At 34.9% G+C, this 16,694-nt stretch overlaps 1 protein-coding gene across 1 annotated transcript in view; it reads right to left on the bottom strand.

The window, feature by feature from the left end:
* EIF3E (eukaryotic translation initiation factor 3 subunit E) overlaps nt 1–16,694 on the bottom strand; it is a 48,829-nt gene that overhangs the window by 430 nt on the left and 31,705 nt on the right. Inside the window, exons 10-12 of the mRNA XM_061123601.1 lie at nt 15,640–15,749; nt 1,214–1,316; nt 796–930 (exon numbers count right to left, since the gene is read on the bottom strand). Coding sequence (XP_060979584.1) covers nt 796–930; nt 1,214–1,316; nt 15,640–15,749 — 348 coding nt within the window. The remainder of the gene's footprint in view (nt 1–795; nt 931–1,213; nt 1,317–15,639; nt 15,750–16,694) is intronic.

The raw sequence follows: 16,694 nt of genomic DNA, 5'->3' as shown, positions 1-16,694 counted from the left end.
ACAACTTGACCCTTAAGCATACAGAAATAATAACTACACAATAGTTATTTTTCAGGCTCAGTTAATTCTACACTTGGATGGAACAGGCAAGGACAATAATGTTTAAAACTGAAGGACTATGCTAAGGACACAAATCTATTACTAAAACTTCAATCAGATGAGATCCTTGAATGCAGCTGTTTTCTAAAAACTTTCTACCCTCTAGCTATAAGTAATCATAATGCCTGAAAAGTATTAGACGTAGTTTGGAATCCCAAAATTTCACGGCTATTCAAATTCCTTTAATATCCAATATGCAGGATTTTTACCAAAAGTGGAAATCTATTTTTCTGACACTTATATATGAGTATCAGATAAAGTCAAATTTTGTAAAATCAACACTAACAAATAATAAGATCAACATTTTTGCAGAAGCAGTTCTTTAGATTTAAAAGGAACACAAATTTCAAGCACTTGAAACAGAGATAACACATGTAACTTATCATCTGCCAGTATCAAAATGATGTGTTGAAAACTCTAAGGAAACGAGATAATGAAGGCACACAGGAAGGGTAAAAGAAAAAAAAAAAAACCCAACTGTAATAAAACTAGGAACACATAATTTAATTTTTTGTTTCCTAACTAATGCATAAAACATCTAAGAAAAATCTTTTCAGTTTAGTGATTCTTAAATAAAATTACCCCCAAATACAAAATCATATACAACCAAAATTAATCTGTTCTCAAATGATGCCCATGTAACAATTATATTACTTACTGCCAAATTCAAGACAACAAAAGATGTGTGGTTCTTACCTCTGACCTACTATTCTGATTAAGTTTCTTCTCAATATTCATGGCCAACATCTGGCTTCTAAATGAAAGGCTTTTAGTCTTTTCAATCACTTGCTGATAGGGTGAGACTGCATTGTTACCCATAACCACATGACCCTAAAATGAGACAGAAAAATTGGTCCTATAACGTTAAAAACCGAGTTTCTCAAGTCGTAAGTATGACATCACAACCTACATGTATGTTGCAAATATTTTTATGCACAGTACAGATGACAATATTCATCCAACAACAACAAAAAAGGAGACTGCTGCTGCCTTCAAAAAAAACTATTATACATTAAAACAAAAATTCTAGAATAAATGTCCTAACTACAACTTCCCCCCAAAGTATAATATAATCAGTAACTGATATCTAGTACATAGCACAGATAACACTCACTAATTTAGAATCAATCTTGGCATCCAGCCTTGCATTTCTAATCAAATTTACAATCCACCTTTCAGCTTCTTCTGGAGTCATGTTCAGTTTATCTGCCAACATGCTAATGAAAAAGAAAAAAGAAATAAAATGACATTAACTGAGTTAAAAACTTAGCTTTATATACACAGTCTTTGATCTATACTCTATATGGAAACTTAAGTACTTATGGGTCATCTTCTCTTAAGTATTATGACTCTTAAAACTGCACTGTTCATGTTTGTGCTATTTTCTTAAGCTGTTCACAATCTAGCTCATTTCACCTAACAGATTTAAGGTTCTTGAAGGGAGGGCCCCATATTCTGTATTTACACAAATCCTTCTAGCTTCCATAAAAGTATCTTACTTAGTAGTGCTCCACTACTAATGATCTAAGGGAGAAAAATGTTGTATGATGTATGATGATTATAGACATGAAACCTATTGCAAGGAGCATTAGTTATTAAGAACAATAAAATGCAGCACACAACTAAAATTCAGGGCTGCTGAACTTCATTTTCTTCTGCACAGTCTTGTGTCTGCACTGACACTGCACTTGCACTGTCTGCACCCTTGAACTGTACACTATAGATACCTAAATGGCCACTGAGTTTAAGGAAAAAAAGACATACATACACAGAGAAAACACGGAGGAGAGAGGGGGAGAAGGAGAAAGATGACAGATACCAAGACCCTGATTTAAAGTCTTTGATGTCATCAACCAATTTGCATTTTCTAATCAATGATCAGAGGTCTCTTGAAAAAGAGGCCACTGCAGGGCTTAATTTACCAGGATTAACACAAACACAAGCCTTCGTAGCAGGTAAGTCAGTCAGTCAAATGATGAAAGAGTATCTATGTACGCATGTATAATATTTAAAAGGACAGTAAACATATATGCATATACAGATGTTTAGACACAAATATTAACTCTTTCACTTGTCTTCAATGAAGATGTTATACACTTGCCAGATCTTCTAATATGGTCACTACTTTAATGAAAAAACTAGAATATCAAAATTCTTAATCTGATAGCACTCCCAATTTTAAAGTATAAATTTTTAATACACTGGAAATCATATAGCTATCTAATTGCAGAGGTCTTAATCCAAAAGTAATCTATCAAGTTAACAAAAATACCTTTATGGGAATAATATAATCTGTGCTATCTCTATTTCATGTTTACTGACAAAGAGAAGAATTTCATTCCAAATGTAAAAAGTTAGGCTATCATTAAAGTTATTGCTAAATCAAAGAAGATAATCATTTAAAATTTATCCCTAAAATAAGCCTGAAGTTAAGAAACATCATGATGATGAGTATGAGCCAACTCAACCATAAAACTCCTTGGATTTACATGTGAAGTTCTGTTCTCTTTTTATGATCAATTTTGCCTTAAGTACACATTCTCAGCAAACAAAGAACATCAGTTCATGACTACTACTTCAATTTCATGATCAGGTTTCATTTTATTCTATCATTGTTCTCTAAGCAAACACTATTTTATTTATGTTACTAAAAAGAGGGAAGTGTGTCATTTTATTGAAACAACCAGGCACTTTTTTGACTAGGAAAAATTCCTGCAGCTGCTGTTTCCTATGGCTTCTCAATAAACTCCATGTTTTTCCTACTGGTACTTGACTTACTTTAGAAATGTGTGCATTTCATTTTCTTCTGCACTGCTAAAGTAAGCAATTGCCTAATACTTTTAGCTGAAGCTGCTACTCTAAAGGTAAAAAACATATTTTCCAAAACATTATTTTATCAATTCCTATAACAATTTCTCTTTTGTATGTCTCCTCCATTCCCCCAAAATACAACTCTTTAAAGTGAAGCCAAGACCATTTTACCCTAAAATGCACAAATGAAACAATCTGTACTAAATATATTAAAACTCCAATCTTCAAGATCTCCATATACCGCTTTTAAAAAACAGATATGTTGTTCCTAGTAGCTACTAACTGAGTATGGTCAGTTTTTAAAAGATTTTTAAAACTATAAATAAAAGCTCTTTATGGAGGCTGTTTACATAATTAAAATTATAATGAAACATTCAGGATTACTTTATTGGATACTATAAAGTGACTAAGAACTCAAGCAGAGTAACCAAGGCCTTGTAGTTGCATAATGTCTGCTGCGCTTAATCACTCAGTTGTGGCTGATTCTTTGCAACTCCATGGACTGTAGCCCTCCAGGAGTGGGTAGCCATTCCCTTCTCAAGCAGATCTTCCCGATCCAGGGACCAAACCCAGGTCTCCTGCACTGCAGGCAGATTCTTTACCATCTGAGCCATTGAGAAGTCCTATCAATTGTCTCTTTAACCACTGACTCTAATCGAAGTTCCCTACCAAACTCCTTTCATCTTGAAAGACTCTCCTCTCCACCAACCACACTAAACCTCACTGTTCATTAATTATGACATGTTTTAAACCACTTCAGGGCCTTTGCAAATGTTGTGCCTTTTCTTTCAAAGGCTAAAACACCTTTTTCTTCACTTAGCAATGTGTTACATGGGTATCAGAGAAAACAGTACCCTCACTGGCCTTCTAAGACACCTCTCCCAACCATTATATATCTGTTTAATGTTTTCACAATTCTCTGTTTTTTGCCGAGCAGTCATAGTCTCTGGTAGTTTAGATGGTAAAGAATCCATGTGCAACTCAGGAGACCTAGGTTCGATCCCTGGGTTGGGAAGATCCCTTGGAGAAGGGAATGGCTACACACTCCAGTATTCTTGCCAGGAGAATCCCATGGTCAGAGGAGCCTGGAAGGTTACAGTCCATGGGGTCGCAAAGAGTTGGACACAACTGAGCAGCTAACACTTTCACTTTCATAGAAAGTGTGAACTGAGTTGTGTAACTGAGTATCTGCTTTCATGACAGACTGTCCATGTAACCCAAGAGCATGCACCACAGCTCCCCTGTTCACGTCTATATATCCAGCGATTAGCACAATGCCCAGTAGAGAGGAGGCAATTAATAAAAACTTACTGTCTGATTCCTACCCTAGTTACTACCCCAGCACAGGCTTTGTGACTGTTTCATAATATTCTAACTAATCTGCCTCTTGAGTCTCACCTTATTATTTTACATAGTTGCCAGCTTAGTCCTAAAGCCCAACTACCAGCTTATTCCTAAATTCCTTTGAAAAATATGAGCCCTTCTACCAAAACAATAAAATTCAAACTTCCAAGTTTCATGGTTCTCTACAATTTAGCTACAATCGAACTTTTCAGCCTTCTTCCTCATGAATAACATAGCCCATCCAAACCAAACCAATTATTTTTCTTTCCTGTCACTTATTCAACAAAATATGAATTGTGTTAGATGCCTGTGACAACATACAGTCTGTCTTCCACTTTTATAAAAGTTTAAAACTGGGGTTGGGGAGTAGGGGACAAGCACCTGATCCTCCAAATATATAAACTATTTCAAAAGTAAGAAGGAAAAAGAGGAAGAAGCTATGTGAGTATAAAAGGGTTTAACCAGTTCTAGTCTGGAGGTTTGGGGATAGTTTATGTATGGAAATATTTAAGGTCAAGTTATAAAACAAAAGAAGACAATTTTATTCTGCATAATTCTACTTAGAATTTTCTATTCCTCTTCTTTCTTTACATACATATTCTAAGTCTTGTACTCCATCATGGCTGGAGCAATCTGACAACATGCATCAAGACCCACAAACGTGTGCCTGCTCTGACTCATAATCCCACTTTGAGGATTTACTATTTTGCAATGTGCTTGTTGATCTTTTACTTATTAAATCAAGTCAAAGAAAAGTCTGAAATAAGTTCTGAGAAGTATTAGTAAATTACTGACACCCTCTCAGGTTATCTGGGCTTCCCTGGTGGGTCAGATGGTAAAGCGTCTGCCTGCAAGGCTGGGGACCTGGATCCAATCCCTGGGTTGGGAAGATCCCCTGGAGAAGGCAATGGCAACCCACTCCAGTACTCTTGCCTGGAAAATCCCATGGATGGAGGAGCCTGGTGGGCTACAGTCCACGGGGTCGTGAAGAGTCAGACATGACTGAGCGACTTGACTTCACTTCACTTCTCAGGTTATCTAGGCTACCAACATTTTAAGAATAAGAGAATGTGGCAATAATCCAGTTTAAGTAACAGGAAAATACACACAGTAAAAGAAATTAAAATAACAGAGAGAAGTTCTCTAAGTCCACAATTCTCTTACATTTTGCTGATTTTATGGAAAAAAAAAAGTAAGATTTAAAAATAAAAAATAAGTATCTTATTAAAGCTTGAAGACACAAAATCTTGCCTTTAGCTATCCTACATTGTGTTTATTTTATGTTATTTAAAATAATTCAGTTTATCAATTAAAAGACAAAATATATCAAAAGGCAGAATTTCTTGGAAAAAAATCCTAATCAATCTAAGTTTCAACTCAAAAATAACTTCCAGATTATTCAGGTAACATTAAAATCTCAACCTTGTCTGCAGGTAGCTTAAAGAAGACATTTTAGGTTTAAAAACTTATATTTAAGACATGACACAATTTAAAACTCTGAGAAGAGAACATAGGCAAAATATTTCCTAACATAAACCATACTGTTTTCTTAGGTCAGTCTCCCAAGGCAATAAAAATTAAAGTAAACAAATGGAATGTAATCAAACACAACCTTTTGCATAGTAAAATAAACTAAACAAAAAGCCAACCTACTGACTATGAGAAAATACTTGCATACGATGTGACCGACAAAGATTTAATTTCCAAAATATACAAACAGCTCACATAACTAAATAACAACAACAACAAAAAAAGGGGCAGAAAACCTAAACAGACATTTCTCCGAACACATATAGATAGCTAATAACTGCTAATCATTAGGGAAATGCAAGTCAAAAATCACAATGACCACCAGTCAGGATGGCCACCATTAAAAGTCTACAAACAAATAATGGAGATGGTGTGGAGAATAGGAACCCTCCTACACTGTTGATGGGAATGTAAATTGGTGCAAGCACTGTAGAAAACAGTATGGAAGTTGCTTAAAAAACTAGAGTTGCCATATGACCCAGCAATCCCACTCCTGGAGATATAGCCAGACAAAACCATAATTCAAAAAGATACATACACCCCTATGTTCACAGCAGCACTATTCACAATAGCCAAGACATGGGAACAATCTAAATGCCCAATGATAGATGAATAGATAAAGATGTGGTATATATACACAATAGAATACTACTCAGCCATAAAGCAGATTGTGAAATAATGCCATCTGCTGCAACATGGATGGACCTAGAGATATATTAAGTGAATTAAGTCAGAAAGAGAAACACAAATCCATATGATATAACTTATATGTGGAATCTCAAATATGACACAAACGAATTTATCTATGAAACAGACTCAAAGACAAAGAGAACAGACTTGTGGTTGCCAAAGAGGAGGAGGACTGGGGGAGGGATGGATTGGGAATATGGGATTAGCAGATGCAAACTATTAAATGGAGAATGGATAATCAACAAGTTCCTATAAAAAAAAAAGCACAGGGAACTATATTCAATATCCCATAATAACCCAGAAAGGAAAGGAATATGAAAAGGAATATATATATATATATATTTGTTGAATTTGTTACAATTATATATATATATATAAATGAATTACAATTTTATATATATATATATATATATAAATGAATCACTTTGCTGTACAGAAATTAACACATTATAAATCAACTATACTTCAATAAAATAATACTGGAGTGGGTTGCCATTCCCTTCTCCAGGGGATCTTACCCAACCAAGAATTGAACCCTGGTCTCCTGCATTGGAGATGGATTCTTTACTGACTGAGCTATCAGGGAAGCCCATATAGAAATGAATCACTTTGCTGTACGGCAGAAATTAACACATTATAAATCAATTATACTTCAATAAAATAAAGATACATTAAATATTTTGTGTAAATCCCTTATTCACACCTTTTAGTTGAAAAGCTAAAGTGACACAAGATACTCAACGTGTTTTTTTTTAATGTGGATCATGTTTTAAAGTCTTGAATTTGTTACAATATTGCTTTCTCCTTTATGTTTTGGTTTTTTGGCCCCAAGGGATGTCTGATTTTAGCTCCCCAACTAGGGATCAAACCACTGGACTGCCAGGGAAGTCCTTGAATATGTTAGGTAATACATAAAACCCCAAATGCATGCTTAGTCATTCAGTCATGTCCAACTCTTTGCAACTCCATGGACTGTAGCCCACCAGGCTCCTCTGTCCATGGAATTCTCCAGGCAAGAATACTGGAGTGGGTTGCCATGCCCTCCTCCAGGAGACCTTCCCAATACAGGGATCGAACCCAGGTCTCTCACATTGCAGGTGAATTCTTTACCATCTAAACCACCAGAGAAGCCCAAAGCCCCAAACAGCCTTTCCCAAATCTTCAGAAAAAAGAACAAAGCTGGAGGCTTCACATTCCTTGATTTCAAACTATATCACAAAGCTATAGTAATCAAAACAGTATGCTACTGGCATAAAAAGACACATAGATCAATGGAACAGAATAGAGAGCTCGAACTGAAGCATATATGGTAAATTAATTTATGACAAAGGAGGCAAGAATATACAATGGAAAAAGAACAGTCTCTTTCCAACAAATGGTGCTGGGAAAACTGGACAATTACATGCAAACAAATGAAACTGGACCAGTCCTCACCCCATATACAAAAATTAAATCAGAATGAATTAAAGACTTGAACATTAAGACTTGGAACTATAAAACTCCTTTTAAACACACACACACACACACACAAGCAGTAAGTTCTTGACATCCATCATTGTGAGGATTTTTTACATCTGATACCAAAATAAACTCAAACACAAAGGTAACAAAAGCAAAAATAAACATCAAACTAAAAAGCCCATGCACAGCAAAGGAAACTATCAACAAGATGAAAAGGTAACCTATCAAGTGGGAGAAAATATTGCAAACCACATATATAAGGGGTTAATACCCAAAATAAAAAGGTAAGAAATTAAGTATTAGCAAGAATGTGGAGAAAGGGAAACTCTTGATGCAATGCTGGTAGTCAAATAAATTGGTACAATCACTATGGAAGACACTAAGTGGATTCTTCAAACAATTAAAAATAGAACCCAGCTAAAAATAGAGCCCAGTATGACCCAGCTATTTCTCTTAAATTTATCTGAAGGAAATGAAAATTCTAACTTGAAAAGATATAGGTAAACTCATGTTCACTGCAGCATTACTTATAATACCAAGCAACCGAAGCAGCCATCAATGGATGAATGAATAAAGACAATGTGATTACACACACAGTTATTTAACCATTAAAAAATTAAATTGTACTATTTGCATGTTGAGGGCAGCATGCCAAGTGAATTAAGCCAGACCCCCCCCCCAAAAAAAACCACAAATACCATATGATCTCACTTATATGTGGACACTAAAACAAAACAAAAAATGCTCATAGATACAAAGAAGAGATGGGTGTGGATGGGACTGAATGAAGGGTCAAAAGGCACAAACTTCCAGTTATAAAATCAATAAGCCATGGAATATAATCTATAGCATGGGGACTACAGTTAACAGTAAATCTCATCACAAGAGAAAAAAATTGCAACTGTGTGTCAATGAACATCAACTACACCTATTAAGGTGATCATTTCACAATATCCACAAATATCAAATTATTATGTCATACACCTAAAACTAATGTTCTGCTATATGTTAACTATATCTCAATTTTAAGAAAACTAGACAACAGAAAGTATCATTAATATCCTTAGTAAAATTAAAAATTGTGGAACTGCATTCATAAAACAAGAACAGAATGCTATAAAAAATATTCAGAAAAAGAACAGTGACAGAGGTCTTTCAGAAACTGAAAAACAACATCAGAGACTATTTTTAATCCACAAAGATTATTCTGGAAAAATCTCCCAGAGTGTAGAAAACAAAGATAATGTGATGGAAAATAGAGAAATGATAAGAAAATTGGAAGTCTGATCCAGGAGGTCTAATACCTGAATAACAGAAGTTCCAGAAAGAATAAACAATGAACATAAAGAAGAAACTTAAATAATTCTAATTCAAGAAAAATTCCCAGACCTGGAGGCCATGAGCTTCTAAATTTAAAGAGTCCAATATGAAGAGCTGATCTCCTTAAAAAGAAATAAAACCAGTCAATCCTAAAGGAAGTCAACCTGAATATTCACTGGAAGGACCGATGCTGAAGCTCCAACACTTTGTCCACCTGATGCCAAGAGCCAACTCATTAGAAAAGACCCTGATGCTGGGAAAGATGAAGGCAAAAGGTGAAGAGGGTGGCAGGCGATAAGATGGTTAGAAAGCATCACTGACTCAATGGACATGAACTTGAGCAAACTCCAGGAGACAGTGGAAGACAGGGAAGTCTGGCATACTACAGTCCATAGAGTTGCAAAGAGTAGGACTAACTTAGCGACCAACAGCAACAATAAATATGAAAAATTAAAACAGACCTATAGAAAGGCATATCACTGTAAAATTTCAGACAACGGGCACCAAAAACCCTCCCCCCTCCCCACTGCTAGAGAGGAAAACAAAACTCCTGCATGAAAGATGCTGCTGCTGCTGCTAAGTCACTTCAGTCGTGTCCGACTCTGTGCGACCCCACAGATGGCAGCCCACCAGGCTCCCCCGTCCCTGGGATTCTCCAGGCAAGAACACTGGAGTGGGTTGCCATTTCCTTCTCCAATGCATGAAGGTGCAAAGTGAAAGTGAAGTCGCTCAGTCGTGTCCAACTCTTAGCGACCCCCATGGACTGCAGCCTACCAGGCTCCTCCGTCCATGGGATTTTCCAGGCAAAGAGTACTGGAGTGGGTTGTCACTGCCTTCTCTGGTATAAAAGATGAGGAATTAAAAAAATAAAAAAGTCTTCTGACTTCTACAAAAAAATTCTGGAGTAGTTTTCAAATGAGAGTACCATGCCTAGGAATACCACTACTCAAGTATGAAAGTAAAACACACAATTTCAGATGTGAAAAGTTTACCTTCAAAGTACCCTACCTTCTAAAGCCACTAAAGAATATGCTTTACCAAGTAAGATAATAAAGGAAGGCATAATATTATGCCCAAGTCCAGATTTTTTTTGAGGAAGATAAAACTGATAGAATAATCGATTTTGAAAAGAGATTTATAAACTGGCAAAGAGTCTGAAGCAGAATTAATGAAAAAGTCATTAAGGAAAACAACAAAGCAAATGGTGGGAAAGTGGCAATTATCAATTCCAGAGAAAACAAAATACTGAATACTAGATAAACATACTACAAATCTACCTTATTTGAAACAAGGTGCTAAATTAACTCAGCACTTATTTCATGTTAAGTTCAGACACTAACACACAATTAATAAAAGATTAAAGAGTTGAGAAAGTCCCATAAACAAGTAATAATCTCAAATACAATAGGGATGGCATTTCAAATAAGTGGGAGAAAACAGCTTTTCAATAAGTCACGTTGGCTATTTTGGGGACAGGGAGAGGAGCTACTTTCTATTTCCAAATAAGTCCTTGATGGATTCAAACAGAAGAAATAAAGTCACAGAGGTCCTAGAAGAAAATAGGTGAATCGCATATAAACCTATTATGAGAAAGAACTTTTCAATAAAATACAAAGTCAGTACCATAAAGGAAAAGCTTAGTAATAACTGACTAAATAAATATGCAAATCATTCCTTTGGCATGTGTGTGCATGCTCAGACATGTCCAACTCTCTGTGACACCATGGACTAGCCCAGTAGGCTCCTCTGTCCATGGAATTTTTCAAGCAAGAATGTTGGGAGTGGGTTGCTATCTCCTACTTCAGGTGATCTTCCTGACCCTGTGTCTCCTGCATTGGCAAGCAAATTCTTTAATACTTTGCCACCTGGGAAGCCTTCATTCCTTTGGGGCAGAGGGGAAAAAACAGAATTCTAAGTGCTATTTTAAGGCATTAAAAAAAATTATTTTATCCTCTATTCGATTTCATTAGTAAAACATATCCATAACTCTGAGCACAAAATCAGATACTTTTCTTCTTTCTGGGAAGGCATTAAGATCAGTCATCCCACCTAAGAACATAAGGTATATAAATCTAATCTAGAGAACTAACTAGGCTTTCATCAACTCTAGGCTGATTGTCTATCAGGTTTTCAATGACTAATCTTTTTGACAGTCTCCTTTTTCTGAACCCTTCCATAGCCCTTACCCTGATGTATTTTAACCAATAAAGATTTGGGGTCCAGAATTTCAGAAGCTTATCAATTACCTGTTTAATAACCTGGCTTTCCAAATTTTAGTTGATAAGCAATTTATTTAAAAAAACACTGACTTAAGCCATTAAGTTATGGAAATCTCTGGCCTGCTTTCCACTGAAGACCGTGGCTAACTATTTTATATATCCAAAGAGCTCCAGTCTCTTATAAGGATATCCTATGACAAGTAATTAAAAAGTAAGCATTAAGTGTAAATTGTATTTAACTGTAAGATTAGGAGGAAATAGGTGAAAAAAAAAAACAGGAGAAAACTGAGAAATGAAATGCTCTGTATGACAAATGAAAATTCTCACTGAATCTACCAACATCTCATATGGTCAAAAATGACACTATATTACTTGACAATTAACACAGAAATACAATGATAATGGCTGTTAAAAATAATCTCCATCTGGAAACACACCTTTTATCTCTAATATCAAAGTATAATTAAGTATAAATTGCTATATGGTAATAAAGCCTTTAAGAAAAATATTAAGATCTCAAATGTTACTGAATAAAATAAGCAAAGTGGAATGACTTCATAACTTAAATGCAAGAGCAGTTGGCAAATACATACTTTTGTGAAAAGCCAAAACTAACCCCCATAGGGAAATTATATTAATGTATGCTCCAACATGTTTATCATACACATTCAAAATATTACTTCCATACTTTGTTTTTTATCTACAACTGAAAACTGGTCCAAGAATTATTCCAGAACAGCTTTTAAATTTCAGACACACCATATCTGATAAACTATTCAGCTATACTAAACTAAATCCCACCACAGTAATCTTTTTTGACAGTTGTTGCATACTTCATGGTAAACAGATTTGTAACTTATCCTATAAATCTATAGGGCTGTGTATAAACTGATAAAAACATTCTTAATACGCATTTTTATAAAGATAAGACTATCACATGTGCCATTTAGTGAAGAATCCTATCAACAGATAATGTTCCAAATCACAAATGGAATGGGTTATTTAATAAACAACCATGGGTTTTATAATGCTGAATAGCATGATATGTGTCCACTAGGGGAAAGAAAGGAAGACAGAGACAAATCCTTCCCCCTAGCCCTAAAAAAGATCAAATGTCAAATAACTACATTAATTAGAAGCAGAGACAGGCCAGCGTAAACTAGTAAATGGAGTGATCTGTCATAATTAGTATATGATGGAAGAGTGTATTCTTAGTATATAATGGAAGATATTTTAGAGAGTTATCAGGGTTCAGTGAAACTTCAATCCAAATTACTTCTCTGACTTTTCTTTATACAAAGAAAATGTCCATGTTATTCTAATTACTCCGTATTTTTCTTCAAAATGCCTATCCTAATTATAATCTTATCTTTATTTAACATCTGTTTCTTCCTCTGGATTTTAAGCTCTGAGGCTGTGTTCTCTACTTTCTATCCAGTGCCTGGCACTCATTCACATCTGTAATATTTTTTTCTTTCAAAAACTGTCATAGTTAAACTGCTCTTAACTAATTAGATCATAATCCGTATCATATGCATTTATCCTCTTCAGAAAGAAGAGGACTACCTTGAACACTACTTTTTAAAAAGTTTTGCACATCCTTTAAATGACAAAATTACAGAAATGGCAAAGAGATGAGTGGTTGCCAAGGGTTCATAAGGGGCGAGAGGGAAGTGGGTATGGGTAGAAAAGAGCAATCTGAGGAATCTGTGTGGTGTCAGAAATGTTCTATATCTGAATGTATCAACATCAATACGGTGGTTGTGGTATTTTACTATGGTTCACCAAATGTTACCATTGAAGGAAACTGTAAAGGGCACAGAGGATTTCTTCATTAATTCCTACATCGGAATTATTGAGAGGAGCTCTGAAAATTACAGATGCTGAGATCTGCCCCTTCCCATTCTGAGACTGCTTTAATTTTTTAGGGGTTGGACCTGGGAAGTTTTAAACCAGATTCTCAAGTCTTAATCCCAGAGATTCTGATTCAGAAGGTCTGTGGTAAAGCCAGAAAAATCCATTCTTAAGTTTAAGTTATTGGTGGTTTTTTAAGTTCTCAGATGATTCTGATGTATAGCTAGGTTTAAAAACCTTTGAACTAGAGAACAATAACTTTTTGTATGTACTGTATGAATGTAAACAATAGCTAGTTTGGTCATTATCATGGATTCCAAGTCCCTGGTGTCTGACTGAAGATATTTGCTGTATTTATAAAAGCCCAACTTAGATGCTTAACATTATTCTCAGTCATATTTCTAACCCCTTAAAGCAGTTCTAAAAACATGAAGAAGCCTAGGCCACTGGAATGAGTCCTACTGGGCCCCATACTCTCCGGTACCACCCCCCAACTTTACAATCTGAGATATCACTGTTGCACTAAGAAGAACTGTTTATTCACATGAAGCTGTACTTTATTATACTTGTCCTCTACCCTGTTAATTCACTGCATACTAAAAACATTAAATCACTCATTTTTCAATCCATTACCCTAGCAGGCTATCACTATGTGCCTAAAAAAATTTTGTAAAAAAAAAAAAAAATTTTGTGACCTGATGCAATGGTTCTCAATCTTGGATGTGCTTTGGAATAATCACCCTAACTGGAACAGTAAAGTAGCCCTATTTAGTGTAACACAGAAGCCCTACACAGCATAACACAGAAAATTGGATTCAGAAAGTTTGTAGTGGCTTCAAAGAATCTATATTTGTAAGATAAAAAACAAAACTCTACAGATTCTGGACAAAAAATTAAACAGTGACTCATGGTTTTTTCCATCTTTATCCTCTGGCTGAAATGATACACTAATGACAAATTAGTCTAAATCGGCTATTTCTAAAAATATCAATTGCTCACAATGAAAAAGAAAGCATTTATAACCAGGGTCAAGACAATGAATGTCAGAGAACTATTAGCTCAGAATCTTGCATTCAGTAAGCTCTAAGCTGCTTAATGTCGCTGAGCCTTCAGTTTCTCAGCTATAAAGGGGGAGCTACAAAACAAAGGAGTTGTACTGAATCAGTGTTTCATAAAACTGGGTTTCCAGAGTCAGTTATATGGTTCCACCGAGTCAGGAGGAAAGCTGAACAGAAGTACAGGCAAAACAAGGGGAAAGGGCTCTTCCTTTATCTGCTTGTGCATATACGTAAGTATGTATACTTACATAGATACTACAGCATTTCATGACTAATGACTGTTAGGAATTTCAATGTATTCCTTAAGGGAACTAGATTGGGAACCAGATTTTTAAAATTATATCTATGTCTGCTAGCTATAATAAAGTACTAAATAAGGTCAAAGCTTCAACTCCCAAAGGAAAAGACCCATGTTCACACTATAATTCTAACTCTGAATAACCACTTCAATGACAACCCACTAAAATAAGGCAAGCAAGAATGGATGGCTTACTGAAAACAAAAGGCACTAAAGAACAACTTTGGTGTACATACAATGCCTAAGAGGCAAACATTAACGTAGGAAGTTTTTAAACATTTAAGGAGCATTTACTGTTTGACTTCATCTGTGGTCAAGGGGCACTGCTATTTTTCAAATTCTAATACATAAAATCAGTTTCTAATAAGCTATGTAAGTTTCACAATTTTTTTCCCAACAATTTCCTCACACAACAGAGAAAATTTCAACTGAAATTCTCCATAACTTTTCCATGTTTCAACATTTTAGGATGTCACAGGAGTTTACTATGAGAATTCAAATATATAATTAAATAAAATAAATTCAATTAACTAAAATAATTACCAAATGTGGTCTTTTCAACAGCATTTCCAATTTACTAAGGACTAATTCCTTAAGTGAACTCCTGTTGAAAACCATTCTAAAACTGGTCATTGCTCTTTTCTCCCTATGTAATGGTGTAATAGTATTCTCTTAAAAGGTAACTCTCTGACAATCATAATACTGCCTTGAAGTAATTTTCAATAATCATGCTTTACCACACATATGGAAAATAAGAAGGATCTGAAGCATCCCAGAATTCAAACAAAAGTTAGGATTTTTAATAAATCACTATGACATTTCCTTTTTCTACTATAGCACAGAGAAATAAAATAGAAATACAATTAACTGGAATCCTAGTAAGTGTAACTTTACAATAAAGGAAAGCTTATAGGAATTTAAAAGTAGAAAGTATAGATTAAATCAGTATTCTTACTTAATGCTGATACACTGATGGATGCGACAAAAAGTCTCAAATATGAAGAGACGGGCATTTTCAATGAAATCCTCAAGACAAGCCACCAAGAAGAAATCATTCACTAGTACCTATATGAATAAAATATAAGAGAAAAAAATTATTAAGTGCCAATGAGCAATTTTAAAAATTTGTCTCAAATACGTTCTTTGTTCTTTACTCATTATTCCATTCACTACAACTCTCTCATCTAGTATCACAGGTTCTACGTCATAGCACTTTTTAGAACACTATGTTCAAGTCTCTAACAATGCAAAGAAGATGAAGCTACAAGAAAAAGAGTTAAGAACTATAATGTTTCCTAGTCCAGCTGATGACCTAAACAACCTTAGGACAAAGTAGCTTTGTCCTGTCATTAACTTACACAAATGCTCTGTAAATAATGTATTTCCAGCTTTTTAAAGTAGATATGGACTAAAGATATGCATACTTCTGTGATAATAAGTAGACCAGAAAGCCACAGGAGAAAAAAATTCAAAGGGTGACACCTATTTCACAGATGTATCATAATTAAAAGAGAATATTTTAATTTCAAGAATAGCAACCAAGTGCCCCACTGCCTGGCACAGCATAGATACTTAGTATTACAATAAACACCAATATTTAATAATGTCACATTTGATTGCATGTACACAAGTTATTACACCACATATACACAAGTTGTTACAAATTTTGTTCAATGTTTGAAAATCATCTCTAAAGGTATACTTACGTAATTTTCTTTTCCTTAGACAAATAAGATCTTAATCCTTCAACAAACTCTTCCCCTTTCTGGGCTAGTAATTGGGTTCAAAAATGAAACCAAGAGCTAACAATTTACAGATTTGGTAAATGCATTTAACAGGTAATTCTTAGTTTTTCAAAACTTGCAAACCAACTTAACTAAAGAAAAAGACTGTAAACCCAACTCTTTTGGATGCTCTGACAGTACCTTAGTTTCTGCCAGCTAACAGAAGACAGTTTAAAATTCACTCTTAGCTTGACTGATTTATAGCAAATGTTAAAATACAATCATA

This window comes from Dama dama, chromosome 21 (genome assembly GCF_033118175.1).
Source record: "Dama dama isolate Ldn47 chromosome 21, ASM3311817v1, whole genome shotgun sequence".
In the NCBI taxonomy this organism is placed as follows: Eukaryota; Metazoa; Chordata; class Mammalia; order Artiodactyla; family Cervidae; genus Dama; species Dama dama.
The sequence above is the reverse complement of the archived record's forward strand: the minus strand, read 5'-3'. Positions and strand labels throughout refer to the sequence as shown.